Here is a 16800-nt window from a genome sequence, read left to right as displayed (position 1 = left end):
AGAAGGAAACTAGAATCAAGCTCTCATATCAAAATAAAGCAGTGAACAATAAAAAGAACTTTTGGACTCAGGTAGTGGTGCTGGTTGTAAAATTTTGTGAATGCACTGAAAAAAAAAAAAAGAAAACTAAATAGTTTAAAAGGGTGAATTTTATATGTGAATTATATCTCAATAAAAATATTATTCAAGATCGATCTGCAGACCTGTAAATATCCGGTACAAATCACTAGTTTATTGGGTAAATCTTAGCAATGTTACTGGGTAGAAACTACCCACAAATAATACCTAACAAGTATCATTACAAGCCTTATTCTGCTTTATCCTTTTTCTGAAGGATAACAGCCTAGAGTGCTTTCCTACAAAGAGTGCTGTACATACACTTTGGCCACGTTACTGGAAAAAACTTGGAGGAGCACAAAGATTTCTATAATTTCAGCATTCTATTCTTTAGGTAGAATCAAAGAAAACTTCTGCATACAATATAAATTATAAGGGAAAAATTCACTCAAGTTATACATTATCAAAAGGATCAATAATTTGCTTTTAAAAAATTAAGCTACAGGATGATAATCTTTCAAACATATCTGAATACATTAGGATTAAAAGCAGACTATAAATAAATGAAAGGAAGGTGTCAAAAATAATCAATTTTGGAATAACTAGAGGCCAATTAACTGGTATGTGGATTGACAGTTCTTAAAAGAAAACAAAGGTAGTGATATATCACTGCAACAATGGAGTCCCAGGAATCCTGGGAAGGATAACCTTATTTATCTTTGTACAAATTTTAAACGGCAATCAGAGAACCGTAATGAAGACCTTTTCAAGTTGAGTGATGGAAGAGGAAATGAAGGTCAGACAAATGACCTTAAGACGCAGGTCCCAGATTTTGTTGCAGAAAATCACTCTGAAGAAAGGGAAGAAAGAACTTCGAGGAAGTGTAATTTAAGGAGATGGGCATTTTAAGCTGTGGTGCTTGCCAGTGGCGCTTACATGCCAATGCTTAGAGCACCAAGGAGGCACTAAGAATGACCACAGTAGTGAGATGGAAGAAGCAGCAAGTGAAGCAAGACTGTAGACAGGCGGCACTTCGTTTCCTACAGTAGTAATTCTCGACCTTTGTTCTGCCTTCACACTTCACGTATTTACAGCAAATCTTTCATTGTACACACAGATTCTCAACAGGAAAATCGCTAACTCGGTGTTTGTTAGAGTCTTTAAAAAACGAAAATCAATTTGCTCAGTGACAACTGCATGCTTTCTTCTCATATACAAGAAAGGGAGACCTCAGCCAAGAAACATAACAGATATTTTAATATACTATAATTTTGGTCTGCTGGGTGTGTGTGTGTGTGTGCTGGGGGTGTGTGTGTGTGAGTATGTGTGTGCTGAGCAGCTTGTGGAATCTGAAGTTTCCCAACTGGATCTGGGCCCTCAGGAATTTCTTTTTGGTCATTTTTGTGGATCAATCTATGTGATAGTCCATAAATTACCTTATTTTAAAATATTTTTACACTTCCGGATGACATCTGTAGAAAGGTAAAATACTGTCTAAATATTAGATGAAATTTGTTTCAAAATTAAGAGGATTCCCTAGAGTATGTACGGAGAAGGCAATGGCACCCCACTCCAGTACTCTTGCCTGGAAAATCCCATGGATGGTGGAGTCTGGTAGGCTGCAGTCCATGGGGTCTCTAAGAGTCGGACACGACTGAGTGACTTCACTTTCACTTTTCCCTTTCACGCATTGGAGAAGGAAATGGCGGCCCACTCCAGTGTTCTTGCCTAGAGAATCCCAGGGACGGGGGAGCCTGGTGGGCTTCCGTCTATGGGATTACACAGAGTCGGACACGACTGAAGCAACTTAGCCGTAGAGTATGTACATAATATAAAACAAAGGAATGTTGTTTTTAAATTCACAAAATAGAGCCCCAAACAGTCCTTTCTGTTAGACATAAACACTAGTAAGCAGAATTTTTATATGTAAACGAAACCATGTTACATACTGATATTTCATTAAAGTTTTTTCATTCAATACATGATGATGATATCTAGTATATATATGTGTGTGTGTGTGTTAGTCACTTAGTCGTGTCCGACTCTTTACCACTCCATAGACTGTAGCTGGCCAGGCTCCTCTCATGGGCTTCTCCAGGCAAGAATAGTGGAGTGGGTTGTCATTTCCTTCTCCAGGGGATCTTCCCGACCCAGGGATCAAAGCTGGGTCTCCTGTGTTGCAGGCAGATTCTTTACCATCTGAGCTACAGGGAAGTCTTAGTGATTACTAAGTGATTATTATTAGTAATAGTAATTACTATATAAACCTTTTAAGGATATGAATTCATTTCACCTTTGAAACAACTCTGCGGGCTTCCCTGGTGGCTCAGACAGTAAAGAGTCTACTTGCAGTGCAGAAGACCTGGGTTAGATCCCTGGGTTGGGAAGATCCCCGGGAAAGGAAATGGCAACCCACTCCAGTACTCTTGCCTGGAAAATCCCATGGATGGAGGAGCCTGGCAGGCTACAGTCCATGGAGTCGCAAAGAGTCGGACATGACTGAGTGACTTCACTTTCTTTCTTTCAAACTAAACTCTTAAGAGTCAGGGAATACTATTACCTCAATTTTACAGATGAGAAAATTAAGGTATGAAAAGACTGAGCATGCTGCCCAAAGTCACACAGCAAGGAAGTGGCAAAAGCAGGATTCAAACCCATGCTATTGTGCTTCACTGTTCACATTTAAGATCTCTGTTTTTTTTGGGTCACATCTCAAGACATGCTGGATCTCAGTTCCCTGACCAGGCATTGAACCCTTGCCCCCTTCAGTGGAAGTACAGAGTCCTAACCACTGGACCACCAGGAAAATTTCCACTGTTCACACTCTCAGCTCAGCCACACCTCTACTCTTAAGAGCTAGAAAAGTGGAAAATATTTGCTAATAAAGTAATCTTACATTAAATACACCCACACCTCACTATTTCAACATCATCAACCACAGTTTATGAAGAGTTGACTATAAAGTTATGGGAAGACTATAATGATCAATGATAGGTAAAATTTTAATTCACAATTGAAATTATTAATTTTCAAATAGATATCAAAATATTTAACTTCTAAGTGCTTCAGTGAATATGTTATGGCAAATAATAGCCCTCTGAAAACCTGAAAACAGTATCAGATCACAATAACATTTATTAATCACAACAGGACTCTTCTAAACTGATAATGTCATTGTACATTTTTTACTTATTTTTCTTTCTGGCTAGAATACTCAAATTTTAAATGTTACACAAAGAAGAGTAAATAATAATCACAACCTCGGTATCCTAAAAATAATCAAGTCACCAGCAAGCTACATCACAAGTGAGAGAAATTGTCACCTATTAATTGAGAAAACATTTTCTAAAAGATTCAAAGAATTAAGGAAGAAAAAGAAACGCATGGTCCAAATCATTAGCAGCAAAATAATCAATATTAAATATTTTTTCAATGCAAGGATTTGTCTTTTCATTTCCCCCTTCAAATGAGTCCTTATTCATTTCCTGTTAAAATTTATTTGGAAAATTAACTGTGATACTCTAAACAAGAAAGAGTCTGAATGGGAAAAGGACTATGCCACATGGGAGAGTTCAAGTCCTGGTCCTTTCCTTCCTGTGTTTCTTGGATTAGTTACTGTCTTGGAGGCCAATTTCCCCAATTTTTAATAGGGATAAACATAATACCTACCCTTATGAGTTTGCTGTCAGGCTGAAATTAAGCTATATGAGAGAGCATGTTTACCTAATTTTTATTGCCAAAGCTTAGCCACTATTAGATTTAATACCTGACTCTATATTTTGAATGAAAGCATTCACTTCCATTTAAAAGTTTCAATAATTCAACTCAATATTTTTCATACCTACTCTGGTAATACTTAGCTCAGGCACATTAATATTTTAAAAATTTTATCCAAGTAAAATATTCAAAACTTTTTAAACAATTTAACCTCCAATAGAATAAATTAAAAACTACTTTTTCCTGCCGCATCCTTTCCCATTTTCTTCTGCAGAGACAACTGCTTTTAATTTTAACTCTTTCAGCTCTGACAGTTAAAACCTCATCGCTAAGTAATATTCTTATACCACTATATTTATATATTTAAGATGCTATTCTATCAATTTTCCATTGTTATAAGGACTTGACTTTTATATTTAAGTAACTTCTCTACCCTCCATCCTACTAATGCAGTGTTTCTTTCTAATATAATTTTTGAGAGGAGTAACTAAATGCCTTTGCTATTTTTTCCCATCTGTTACCATTGTTATCTTTAATTTCCCCCTAATGTTCCATCATACATGATAACAAGTCCTCCCTTTAATAGCAATTTTCCTTTCTCCACTCTCCAGTCTACTGACCACTAGCACCTAGTGTTATTACTGAGAAGTCTGATGCCTGCCATTCTGCTTCTCAGTCCTTAGCAATAAAGTATTTTTTCTTTCTAGAACTGTTAGAAGATTGTTTATCTCTAATGACCTGAAGTTTCATGACTCCTTGATCCTGTGATCCCTTTTAATTTAAAGCCTTTAAGAGCCTAAGCATATTTCATCGAAAGTAATTTGTTAAATATGTATAGTATGTGTCACAACAGTAAGAAGACATAAAAACAAGTAAGATAGTTCGGTTGTCAGGAGGATTTAAATTATTAGGAAGCAAAAGCAAACATGACAATGATAATAACAGGTGAAATATTCTCTATGACATTAGATAAACGCAAAGAATTTAGAGGATTCAGTGGAGAAGAAAACATGTCTGTCAACCCACGGATCGAACCCAGGCCTCCCGCATTGTAGGCCGATTCTTACCAGCTGAGCCACCAGCGAAGCCCAAGGAAAGAGAGGGGAGGCACAAAATGGTTCACAGAAAGGTTGGGCATTTATGGCTGAGAAATGAAGAATGAGTGAGCCAGTGGCATGGAAGGGTGGGATTTAAGACAGGAAAAAACAGCATGAATAAAAAACACAGTACTAGGAAAACAGAGGGTGTATTACTCAGGATACTCAGGAAATATTGACTAAATCCATTTTGACACTGGCATAAGATACATGTAAGGAGAACTGGGAGGCAGATAAATAATATAGCTGTTAAGGCTGGCTGAGCATGGAGATCCTCAAGCACCCATGCCAAGGAGAGTCTAAAGTTACTTGTAGATTCAGTTAGCACTTAAATTTACAATTTAAAATTAACAACTATAAAACAACACTAGAAGGAGAAATGAATTCAGGTTCAACTAACAGTTATGAAAATGGACTTACATATGATTAGATCTTCTTCCTCTATTTGTTTTCTTTCCTATGACGGGAGTGCCAAAATGTTCAGGGTTGGTGAGTGGGAGCTGGTCTAATGTCTGTGGGTAGGAACATAAACCCATCAAAAGTTATTAAGTTGCAAGTTCTCTTTTTCCTGTTTAAATCAAATCAATTTAAGAATATCCTTAGATTTTTAGATTTAAAACTTCCCAAGGGAGACAAAAATACAACTTTCCTCAAGATTAAAAACTTTCACTTCAAAGAATTATTAGAAGATGAATGAGCTCATAACTGGAAAAAAGTGAAAAGAAATTTAGTGTTCTTTCTAGATAATTTCATTATCTACTTGAGGGTTGACAGACTTCTAAGAGTCATCAAAATATAAAACAAAACAAATACAGCTCAGTGGAAACACAGATTTGAGAGATGAGAAATCTATGTGTAAGTACCTAATCCCTAGATTGAGGCCAACTTTATCTCAAAATTTTCTTTGCATATAGGGAATCATAATCTAAAAAACAGAATTCTTAGTAAGTAATGGAAACTAAATTATCAGGATAACCATCAACTGCCTGAAAAAGAGGCTTCAGATAGGTGACATTATGACTCTGCAAACATTTTCTGTAATAACCCCCCCAACCTACACCCCAATCCCCCTGCACTTAGCGAGATCCTATTTCCCCAGTCAGGGATCAAACCCAGGCCCTGGCAGTGAAAGCACCAAGTCCTAATCACTGGCCCGCCAGGGAATTCCCTGCAATAAATCCTACTTTTAAGGAATATGTAAAAATTAGTTTTCCTAAAGTTAGTACTTTTATTTTCGCAACATCCAATACGTGCTATGAAGACAATAATCAGTAAGTGAACACTTCCTTCTTGTTATCAACTGGCAATTCATGTCTCTTACCCTGCTCAAAAAAAAAAAAAAACTGATTTCCAGGGAAGGAACTGGTTGTTGGTTAAAAGCATAGTGAAAAAAGGGATTTTGAAATTCCTTTGTTTCCCCGTATCAGAGACTTCTTGGATTGTTTTGTGGCATTAATTCCTTAAAAGGTTTATATATCTAAAAAGTTAAAGTATCAATCTGAAGGTGCTATCCCAACTGACTTAATTCTCTGAATATCATTTTGATAATAATCAAACTTTTTCAGCATTTTAAAGATTTTCCACTTACTGTTCCTTTTATACCTCCAATAGAATCTTTGCTATTTCAGATACTTTTATGAACACAAGGGGAACAAAAAAATCCCAGGAAAACTGTCACAGTGGAAATGAGGGCAAGGAACTAGTTATGATAAAAACGTCTCAAAGTTACAAACAAGAATGTTATATGAAAGGGTGTCCATTATCTTAAAGATCAGATATTTAAACTAATGCCAATATTTATAAGAAAAATTTTAACTTTTATTCTTAAAACTGAGATAATTTTGTTGAAACAGTGAACTAAAACATGAAAGGAGGAGGCATATTAATTTATTTTACATAATTTATTAGAATATGTAAATATGTTTAAGGTACACACACACACACACAAACACATGTGATAGTTGCTCTGTTGTATCCGACTCTTTGTGACCCTGTGGACTATAGCCCGCCAGGCTCCTCTGTCCATGGAATTCTCCAAGCAATAATACTGGAGTGGGTTGCCATGTCCTTCTCCAGGGACACACACACACACACACACACACACACATGTCCAACAATGAAGAATCCAGTATAGAAAAAAGGCACTAGCCACAAAGCATTAAATAAAAACTGATTCCTTGAAATGATAGACAAAAATCATAACTTTTATATGGCTAAAAATATAAATCTTTCAAATGTAGCTTGGAATTCAGGCATTTAAAAAAATATCTGAAGGCAAAAGCTTGCCCAAATACAATAATATGCCAGACAAAATCTTTTCAGAAGTAACCTGTCATTAACTCCTAATTATGCTTCCCAAGTGTGAAAATTTCAAAGCACTCTATTTGGTAAATAGGGAAAATAAATTATTTTGGCTCAATTTCTCCTAAGCTAACAAAAAAATTAAATGCCCCTCCCCTAAGATTAAGGCCACTCTCTTAAAAGTAGAGAAAGATCCCCTGGAGCAGGGAAAGGCTACCCACTCCAGTCTTCTGGCCCGAAGAATTTTACAAACTGTATAGTCCATGGGGTTGCAAAGAGTTGGAAACCACTGAGCAACTTTAACTATCAGCTTTCTATTTTATTTCTGTTATCAGTATCGGCTAGTTATTTCACTTGGTTTAAGAAAGAAAATATCCAGAATTTCAGAAAAGTTATCTAGGAATCACATACAGGAATTCCCAAATAAACCACAATCTCTCCCTAGTATTTAAAAAAGAATTAGAACAATAAGAAGCAATTGTCTTATTGCTAAAAGCAGCCCTGTGTCCCTGGCCTCAATCCTGGAAAGCAGAAGCACTTTTATTTCACTTCACAGAAAAGAGTGAAGGATGGTCAGAATTAAGAGGGCTTGCCTGGTAGCTCAGTAGTAAAGAATCTGCCTGCCTGTGTAGGAGACGTGGGTTCGATTCTGTAGAACTGTGTAGGAACTGGGGAGAAGGAAATGGCTACCCACTCCAGTATTCTTGCCTAGAAAATTCCATAGACAGAGGAGCCTGGCAGGCTACAGTCCATGGGGTAGCAAAAGAGTCAGACATGACTTCAGTTCAGACATTCAGTCGTGTCTGACTCTTTGCAACCCCATGGACTTCAGCACACCAGGCTTCCCTGTTCATCACCAACTCCCCGAGCTTGCCCAAGCTCATGTCCATTGAGTTGGTGATGCCATCCAACCATCTCATCCTCTGTAGTCCCCTTCTTCTCCTGCCTTCAGACATGTCTTAGCAACTCAACAACTACAACAAATACTTGTAGAGCACAACCAGAGACTCCTGGCTATATTAAAGGCTGAAGAAAATTCCACAGGCCTAGGGGAAACATGCTGATAGCCCTGTTATCTAAAATGGGCTGCAAGAAATGTGGAGCTAGGATTTCATCTAAACTTTCTTCAGCATTTTCTTTTTTTTTTTTTAATTTTATTTTATTTTTAAACTTTACATAATTGTATTAGTTTTGCCAAATATCAAAATGAATCCGCCACAGGTATACATGTGCATTTTCAATTGCATGTAGTAACTGCACAAAGAGAATGCCAGCTGATAAAACTACTTTGGAATATTATTCAAATTACCACTCTAACAGATGCCAAGGATAAATTCCATGTCTATCTAGCTTATCCATGTACCTAGCATAGCACCTGCATATGGCAATGGGTAAGGAAGAATACACCAATATTCTAATATCCTCTAGCAAAACATCAAATTTAACACGTAGATACACAGAGTAAAATTGATCTCTCCTGAAATTAAGGTGGATACACTGAGCTACTAGATATCACTGCTTTGGCCTTCATACCACAACTGTCTTATAAACTATCCCAATTTAAAATTCTCCTGGCAAAGACAAAATTAGTTCCTTAAGATACTTCACTGGAATAAGTAAATAAGACATATACATATCTTCACTTAGATGAAAAATCAAGTTTTGAAGTTCTCACACTCATTAACCCACCATAATTATCACATATTCTAAGGAAAATGAAATTATTTCTAAGAACTCCATAAACTCAGAATTCTGTTAATGTCATCAGTGAAAGAAGCCAAATTTACTGTACTTGTCCCAAAGTTATATGTATTTGCTATCTTTAAACCTTAACAATTAATTCACCAAATGGTTACTGAAGGCTTTTGTGTAGAAAACACTACTAGGAAAAGGAGAGTTCATCAAGATGACAAAAATTTGGCTATTCCACCAAAACAGCTTACAATTTTAAAGAGAAAATGATAAAAGTAACAAAGAAAGACCATTAAAAAAAATAAGAGAAGTGGAAAAGGATCAAAGGATACTGAGATCAAATTTGGTTAGAGAGCTCATGAAAGACATCATGAAGGAGGAAGCATTTCTCATGGTCTTGAGAGGAATGGGGCTCAGAAGAAACAAAGAAAAGGAAGTATGAACCATAATCTGAAAGTCTTACAAATGAGAAGTACAGGGAAATAATAAAGCATGAGACTGAAAAGATAGGCCAGAATTATTACAGAGAATCTGTCCCAAATTTGCAATTGAAATGGGAAGTCAATCATTTAAGGGAAAGGAAAAATAACAACAACAAAAAATAAAGTCTAATAATTTAACAGAAATATTATAATTCCCCACAATAACATCATTCTAAATAGTTATTAGAAAAAAGAAATCTTGGTTTGGTCACACTGTATATTAACTAATATTTATAGTGTTAGAGAATATAACACTATTTGTAACAATGTGCCCATTAAAAAATTTTTGAATTGCAAGTTATTGATTTTCAAAACTGTGTGTGTGAAGCCTGCACACTTATTAAAACATATTTCGATTTTAGAGCATGATTTTGGTACTTGGAAGTGCTGGTTTGAGAAATGGTTCTGACCATCAATTTTATCAACTATAAGCTAAAAATAAGAACTGCATCTCTCTCATAATGCTGTAAATGTGAGGACGTATGTAAAGCACTAAGCAAAGTCCCTGGCAGATATGAGCACTTCAGTTATTCATCCAACTAACGTTTATTCAGCTTCTGCTCTGTGCCAGGCACTGTTGCAGGAACTGGGAACACAGTGGTGAAGAAGACACACGAAATCCCTGCCACTGAGACACACGGCGGTGAGGAAGGCAGACAATACAGAAGCGCGTAAACACAGTGCTGAGAAAGACTGTGCTATAAAGAAAGTAAAGTAACCCAGAAAGCTTATGAGGATGGAGGCGTCCACTTTAGAAAGGCAGGCAGGCAAGCCTTCTCCAAAGAGAGGCTGTAATAAATGCAGCTGCTGGCAGCAGCAGTAGTTAGGAGGTGTTTGCAGCACTTAGAGTAGTTAGGAGGTCCCTTTAATAGTGATGATGGGGTTCAAGTAGGTTACAAACGAGGAGTCTCTATTCTATAATTATTTATAAATTAAAGGACTCTATATGAAAGTTGCCTAAAGATAATGAACAATTTCACTGTATTTTCTTCATGGACAAATGCTAATTGCTAAAATACATTTAAAAAAAAAGAGCATATAGAACCTGATAACTCAAACACAAGGCCTTAAAGTTTTCTCAGACTACATGCTAATACTTTTATATATTAATGAATTTTCCTGAATAACAAGTAAGTTGCTTGAGTAAGAAAGCAAAATTTTGCCACCCCCAATACAAAATACGACATGTTTGTTGATTAAGTGATTACTTACTTCACTCTCAGCAAAATGCCTCTCTCCTTTCAGGCACAGTGAGGACCGTCTCAACGTTTTCTCATCACCATCATCAAAAACTGCGAGAGAGGTAGAAAAGGAAACTACTGAAGGGATGTTCAAAGATTAACAAAATGACGTAAGTTATATTTAATTTTATCAGTGTAAAGAGAGCTACTGCTTTAAAAGATTAGATGTGACATTAAGTATCCATTTTAAGTTTTCTAACAAACAACTTCAAATGCAGAGTATCTTATCCAATTTCTAGGGAAAAAAATAATATAATGAAAACATCTTCCCTGGTACAGAAAACACCAAATGAAAAGCTGGCATTTCAGAAAGAAAACTGTTAAATGCTGATTAACCCTTCTCAACAGTGTAGAGAAAAAGCAAGCTTTTCTACTGGTAAATGCTAACAAATTTAAGAAACAAAAACCAAGAGTATAAATTTATATATTCAGACCGCCCCTATAAATTACTCTAATTTCAATCTCAGCACTACTAACATTTTGGGCCAGATGAAGCAGGAAAGCCTTCTTAAACAAGATTCAAACTAAAATTACAAAGGAAAAGGCAACCACAGGAAAACTGACTATCATATGTAAACTGACAGCAGAGATAAGAGTAAAGCAATAGAAGAATACTTGCAACTGAAGAGGAAAAGGTGTAACAATCCCTTTGTATATTTAAATATATAAACTCATTTCCTAAAAATAAGATGATAACCTTTCCAAGAGGAAAAGATGGGACTGGGAAGACACTATACATTGGCAATTCAAAAGAGAGAAAATACAACAGAAATAATGTTCCTTTCAATAAATATATGAAAATATGTCCAATCTCACTACTAATCATGGGAGAAGCAAATTAAAACAACATTGAGATACTATTGTGCGTCCAGATGGGCACAAACTTAAAAATACTAGTAACGTCAAATTTGACAAGGGTTGCGAAAACAAGTACATTCATACACTACTGTTTATGGGAGTGTAAATTAATAGTCTTTTAGGAAAGTGGTTTTCATAAACTACTAAAGTTTTAAAAGGACATTTCCCTTCAATCTATGCCTAGTTCTCAATGCACACACTAGGGAAATACTACAATAATGTCCATGTACAAAAGACATTCAATCCATAATACAGTAATTTACTATATAACACCAAGAAAACTGGCAACATCATCAGCATGAATATTAGTTTAAAAAATTTATCTGTTGCATGACAACATGAATTTACTGAATGCTACTGAAATGCACACTCAAAAATGGTTAAGATGAAAAAAAAATACTCTAAAATACACATTGAAGTGAAAAGCTAGAAATCCACTGTATAATATATACACTAAGTTCAAATTATACATTATGTACATATTGATGAAATAAAGTTTTTAAAGATCTGGAAAGATAAAAACTATTAATAATAGTAATAACTATGGCAACTAAGAGAGGAAGTAAATCAAGAAAAAACTCTGCCTTATTTGTATTATCATTGAAAATACATTTTAAGAAGAATATGTATTCCCTTACCTACAGTGTACCAACTAGCATCTGTTAACTTATTGATTACAGCTTCCTGATATGCACCATCAAGATTCTTCACTTCCACAATAGCCCCAACCTAAAGTATTAAAAAAAAAAAGTTAGAAAAACTTAAGAGAAATGAACAAACTAAAAACTGGCTTTTTTTTGACAAATTGATTTTGTGACGGTGAAGAATAAAGTAACTACTGATTTGTCTTAAAGTGCCAGCAATTTTACTCACGATTGTTTCTGTATCATCAGTGAAAATATCAACATAATGAAAAAAGCAAGTAATATCTAAGTATTATTATGAAAATATATAGTTTTGTCCTTACAACCTCTCTGAGGGAACTCTCACAGGTCTGGGGATCCCTATCTGTGAAACTGCGTATCTTCACCTCATATTACAACTCTTCTTTAAAGGATGCTGGGGAGAAATTAACAAATAATTCTGAGGTTCTCCTTAAGTTACAGTGTACCAATAATGAAAATCATTCGAAATATTTTCACCTGATCAAGAAAATGCTGATAATTTATATGGTTTATAAATGTATATGGGTCTTTATAAGTATATGTGTGTGTGTGTGTACACACATCATACCAAAACACTTCTACATAGCAAAAGAAATTGTCAACAATTTGAAAAGGCAACCTACAAAAAGGGAGAAAATACATTTGCAAATCACATATCTGATAAAGGGTTAAAAACCAAAATATATAAAGAATTCATACAATGCAACAGAAAAAGAGAAGAAGAATCAAACAATCCAACTGAAAAATCGGCAAAGGTTCTCATTCCATACACAAAAATAAACTCAAAATGGATTAAGGACTTGCATGTAAAACTGGAAACCATAAAACTGCTAGAAGAAAACATAAGCAGAGCACTCTTGGACATAAATCGTAGCAGTATGTTTTTTTGGATCTATCTTCTAAGGCAAAGGAAGCAAAAGCAAACATTAATAAATGGGACCTAATTAAACTTAAAAGCTTTTGCACAGTAAAGGAAATCATTGACAAAACAAAAATAGAATCTACTGAATGGGAGAAAATATTTGCAAATGATGCAAATGACAAGGAGCTAAAATCTAAAATATATCAACAGCTCACAAAATTAATATCCAGAAAAGCAAAAAGCTCCATTTAAAAAATGAGCAGAAGGCCTGAACAGACACTTTTCCAAAGACGACATACAGACAGCAAACAGGTACATGGAAATATGCTCAGTATCACTAATCAACAGAGAAATGAAAATTAAACCCACAATTAGGTATCTCCTGACACCTACTGAGAATGGCTTATCATCAAAAGACAAGAACCCAAAGTGCTGCCCAGGATGTGGAGAAGGAAACCTCTGTGCACTACTGGCAGGAACGTAAACTGGTGCAGCACTATGGACAGCAGAAGAAAGGGTCTTCAAAAAAATTACACAGACAACTGTCACATGATCCAGTAATTTCACTTGTGGATATTTATCTGAAGGAAATGAAAACACTAATTTGAAAGGATATACGCACCCCCCAAGTTCAATGAAGCATTATTTACAATAGCAAAGATATGAAAAGAAGCTAAGTATCCATCAATGGATGATAAAGATATGTGTGTGCACACACACATGCTCACATAAATCAGCCATTAAAAAGAATGAAATCTTGTCATCTGCAACAACATGGGCAGACATTGAGGGCATTATGCCACGTGAAATTAGTCCTATAGAAAAAGACAATTACCATATGATATCACTTATACATGAAGTCTAAAAAACAAAACAAACAAAAAGCCAACTTTATAAGATAAAGAGAATAAGATCGAAAATAGAGGCTAAGTCTTAAAAGTCATCACACCAAGAAAAAAATTTTTTTACAACCGTGTGTGCTAAGTTGCTTCATACAGTACCATCCAACTCTTTGTGACCCTATGGACTGTAGCCCTCCAGGCTCCTCTGTCTATGGAATTCTCCAGGCAAGAATACTGGAGTGGATTGCTATGCCCTCCTCCAGGGGATCTTCTCCACCCAGGGATCAAACCCGAGACTCTTACGTCTCCTGCACTGGCAGATGGATTCTTTACCACTAGCACCACCTGGGAAGCCCCTTTACAGCCACGTATGGTGACAAATGTTAACACAGCGATGCACAAATATTGAACCATTATGCTGTATACTGAAACTAGTAATAATATTAGTTTCATCTCAGTTAAAAGAAAATGTATATGATCTTTACAGTGATAACAAAACTAAACTTGTTTAGAGAAGAGAGTGTCAGCCCCACACAATGCCCAAAAAAGGGAAGGAAACTCTTCTCTCTCTCTCTTCTAGTTCCCAAACCAGAGATGAAGCACAGGCTCGTGCAATACAAGTGCACAGTCCCAACCACTGGACCACCAGAGACTACTGTCAATAAATACATGGTGCATTTTTTAAAATATAATCCTCAAATGTTCCAGTATTATTTTCATGTCAATTCACTGAAAATATACTGAAATCAAATAACCACAAATAAATAGGAAGTTTATTTTCTCTAGGACAAACATTTATCCAAATACTAATACTCTATCAGCTGATAGAAAGCTACAAAGTATATTAGGAAACAACTGAAAATCTACATACAAAAAAAATCCATAAGCAAGAGAAATATTTCAACAATTTTGAGACTGTAATTTAATACACTTGTCTATGTCAAAATCAAAATGATCCCAAGCCTAATCAAAAACAAAGAAAATTTTAGTAAGACAAAACAAACAAGCAAAATAAACCAACTATGCCATAATCAAACAGGCTTAACCAAAAACAGAGATGTCTTGAGGATTCAAATTGTCTTTCCAATCCCTGCAACGCTGAGCATTTTTTGTAACTGGTACCAGCTAGCATGTGCCAGGTAAATAAGGTAGTCAGGTAGTGAAGAGCTAGCTGGTGTGCTCATAAGGCAAACACACAAATAAGGCATAGAGATGCGTGTGTTCTGATCATCCAGGGGGCACAATGCTTCAAAACTACAGGCTATGAGTCCATGAGAATTTTTATTTTTGCCATCTCATTACTGGCTATAAGACCTTGGGCCAGATTACTTTACCTCCCATCTCCCTCCAACTTCCTCATCTCTAAAGAGTTGTTATGAGGATTATATAAAATAATATGTGCAGAGGAATTAGCACAGTACCAACACATACTAAATGCTAAATAAATGGCAGTTAACATCAAATTGCATGTGTGTGTGTTAGTCACTCAGTTATGTCTGAATCTTTGTGACCCGATGGACTACAGCCCACCAGGCTCCTCTGTCCATGGAATTCTCCAGTCAAGAATACTGGCGTGGGTTGCAATTTCCTTCTGCAGGGGATGTTGCTAACCCAGGGATCAAACTGAGTCTTCGGACTGCACAGAGATTCTTTACCATCTAAGCCACCAGGGAAGCCCAACATCAAATTATACATGTGCATGTTTCTGTCTTTTATCCCTACAAGTGATACACATGTGCATTTAACATTAAAGAGGACACCTATAAAAAAGAAAAAGTGGAAAATGATTTTCACAAGGCAATATTAAAAACTTACAAGTTTTACTCTTCTATGTGCAGATGTGCTCAGTCATGTCTGACTTTGTGACCCCATGGACTGCAATTCACCAGGCTCCTCTGTCCATGGAATTTTCCAGGCAAGAATACTGGAGTGGGTTGCCATCCCTACTCCAGGGGATCTATCTTCCCAACGTATGGATCAAACCCACATCTCTTGCATTGGCAGGCGGATTCTTTACCACTAGTGCTATTAGTCTTCCACAGTGCCTACTATATATGCAAGGTACTAATGCCCTGGGGATTCAATTAAAAGTTTTCAAAACCACCACCAACAAAAATTGGCGGATAGAGACATCTATCAAGTTCTCTGAAAAGTACTGTTTGATTAGGAAAGGAATTTTCTTGCATCTAAAAATGTTTCTTCATTTATGTTAGTGTTTCTTAAAATCTGCCCAGCTAGGCCAATGTCCGTTTCAGACATTCACAAGGGCTGAACAGGACATAGTGGCTACCCACATATTTCCTTTAAGCCTGCTCACTAGTGCAAAGTAAAGTAGCACTTAATTCATAACTGGCCAATGAAGAAAAAATAATGCAAAGAAATTAAACTCTCTATGTGTATGCATGAACAGTTTATCACTTTTAACCGCCTGCTGCTGCTGCTGCTGCTGCTGCTAAGTCGCTTCAGTCGTGTCCGACTCTGTGCGACCCCATAGACGGCAGCCCACCAGGCTCCCCCCGTCCCTGGGATTCTCCAGGCAAGAACACTGGAGTGGGTTGCCATTTCCTTCTGCAGTGCATGAAAGTGAAAAGTGAAAGTGAAGTCACTCAGTCGTGTCCGACTCTTCTCGACCCCATGGACTGCAGCCCACCAGGCTCCTCCGTCCATGGGATTTTCCAGGCAAGAGTACTGGAGTGGGGTGCCATTGCCTTCTCCGTATAACTGTCTAATGACCCTTAAAAAATTTCATAGGCCAGCAGTTGCTTCAAAGAATTGAAAGCTCTGAAGATTTATTATGTTTTGTTTTCTCACTTTTCACATCATCATGGAACTCGTATCACTCGATCCCTAGTTTACCACTTAATATTTCTGGAAATTCCACCCTTTTAGTAAGTGAAACATGGTGAGACTAAAACAGATGAGTGAATAATAAGCAATCAATCTTTCCTTGATGTTCATTTCACTTGTGAACACAAGTTTTACTGTC

The 16800-nt window shown here is 36.3% G+C and overlaps 1 protein-coding gene across 15 annotated transcripts in view; it reads right to left on the bottom strand.

The window, feature by feature from the left end:
• The window catches only part of ARID4B (AT-rich interaction domain 4B), a 139096-nt gene that overhangs the window by 62446 nt on the left and 59850 nt on the right, over positions 1 to 16800 (bottom strand). For all 15 annotated transcript variants that reach the window (XR_015157151.1, XR_015157150.1, XR_015157152.1 and 12 more), the window contains exons 5-7: positions 12084 to 12174; positions 10559 to 10638; positions 5292 to 5383 (exon numbers count right to left, since the gene is read on the bottom strand). Coding sequence is in view for 12 of the 15 variants with exons in the window: in XM_086382860.1 (XP_086238986.1) it covers positions 5292 to 5383; positions 10559 to 10638; positions 12084 to 12174 (263 nt within the window). In the remaining 3 variants the exon portion in view is untranslated. The remainder of the gene's footprint in view (positions 1 to 5291; positions 5384 to 10558; positions 10639 to 12083; positions 12175 to 16800) is intronic.

This window comes from Bos grunniens, chromosome 28 (genome assembly GCF_055505025.1).
Source record: "Bos grunniens cultivar Pamir isolate PY7600 chromosome 28, Bosgru_T2T1.0, whole genome shotgun sequence".
Classification (NCBI taxonomy): Eukaryota; Metazoa; Chordata; class Mammalia; order Artiodactyla; family Bovidae; genus Bos; species Bos grunniens.
This window is presented reverse-complemented; position numbering and strand designations above follow the sequence as displayed.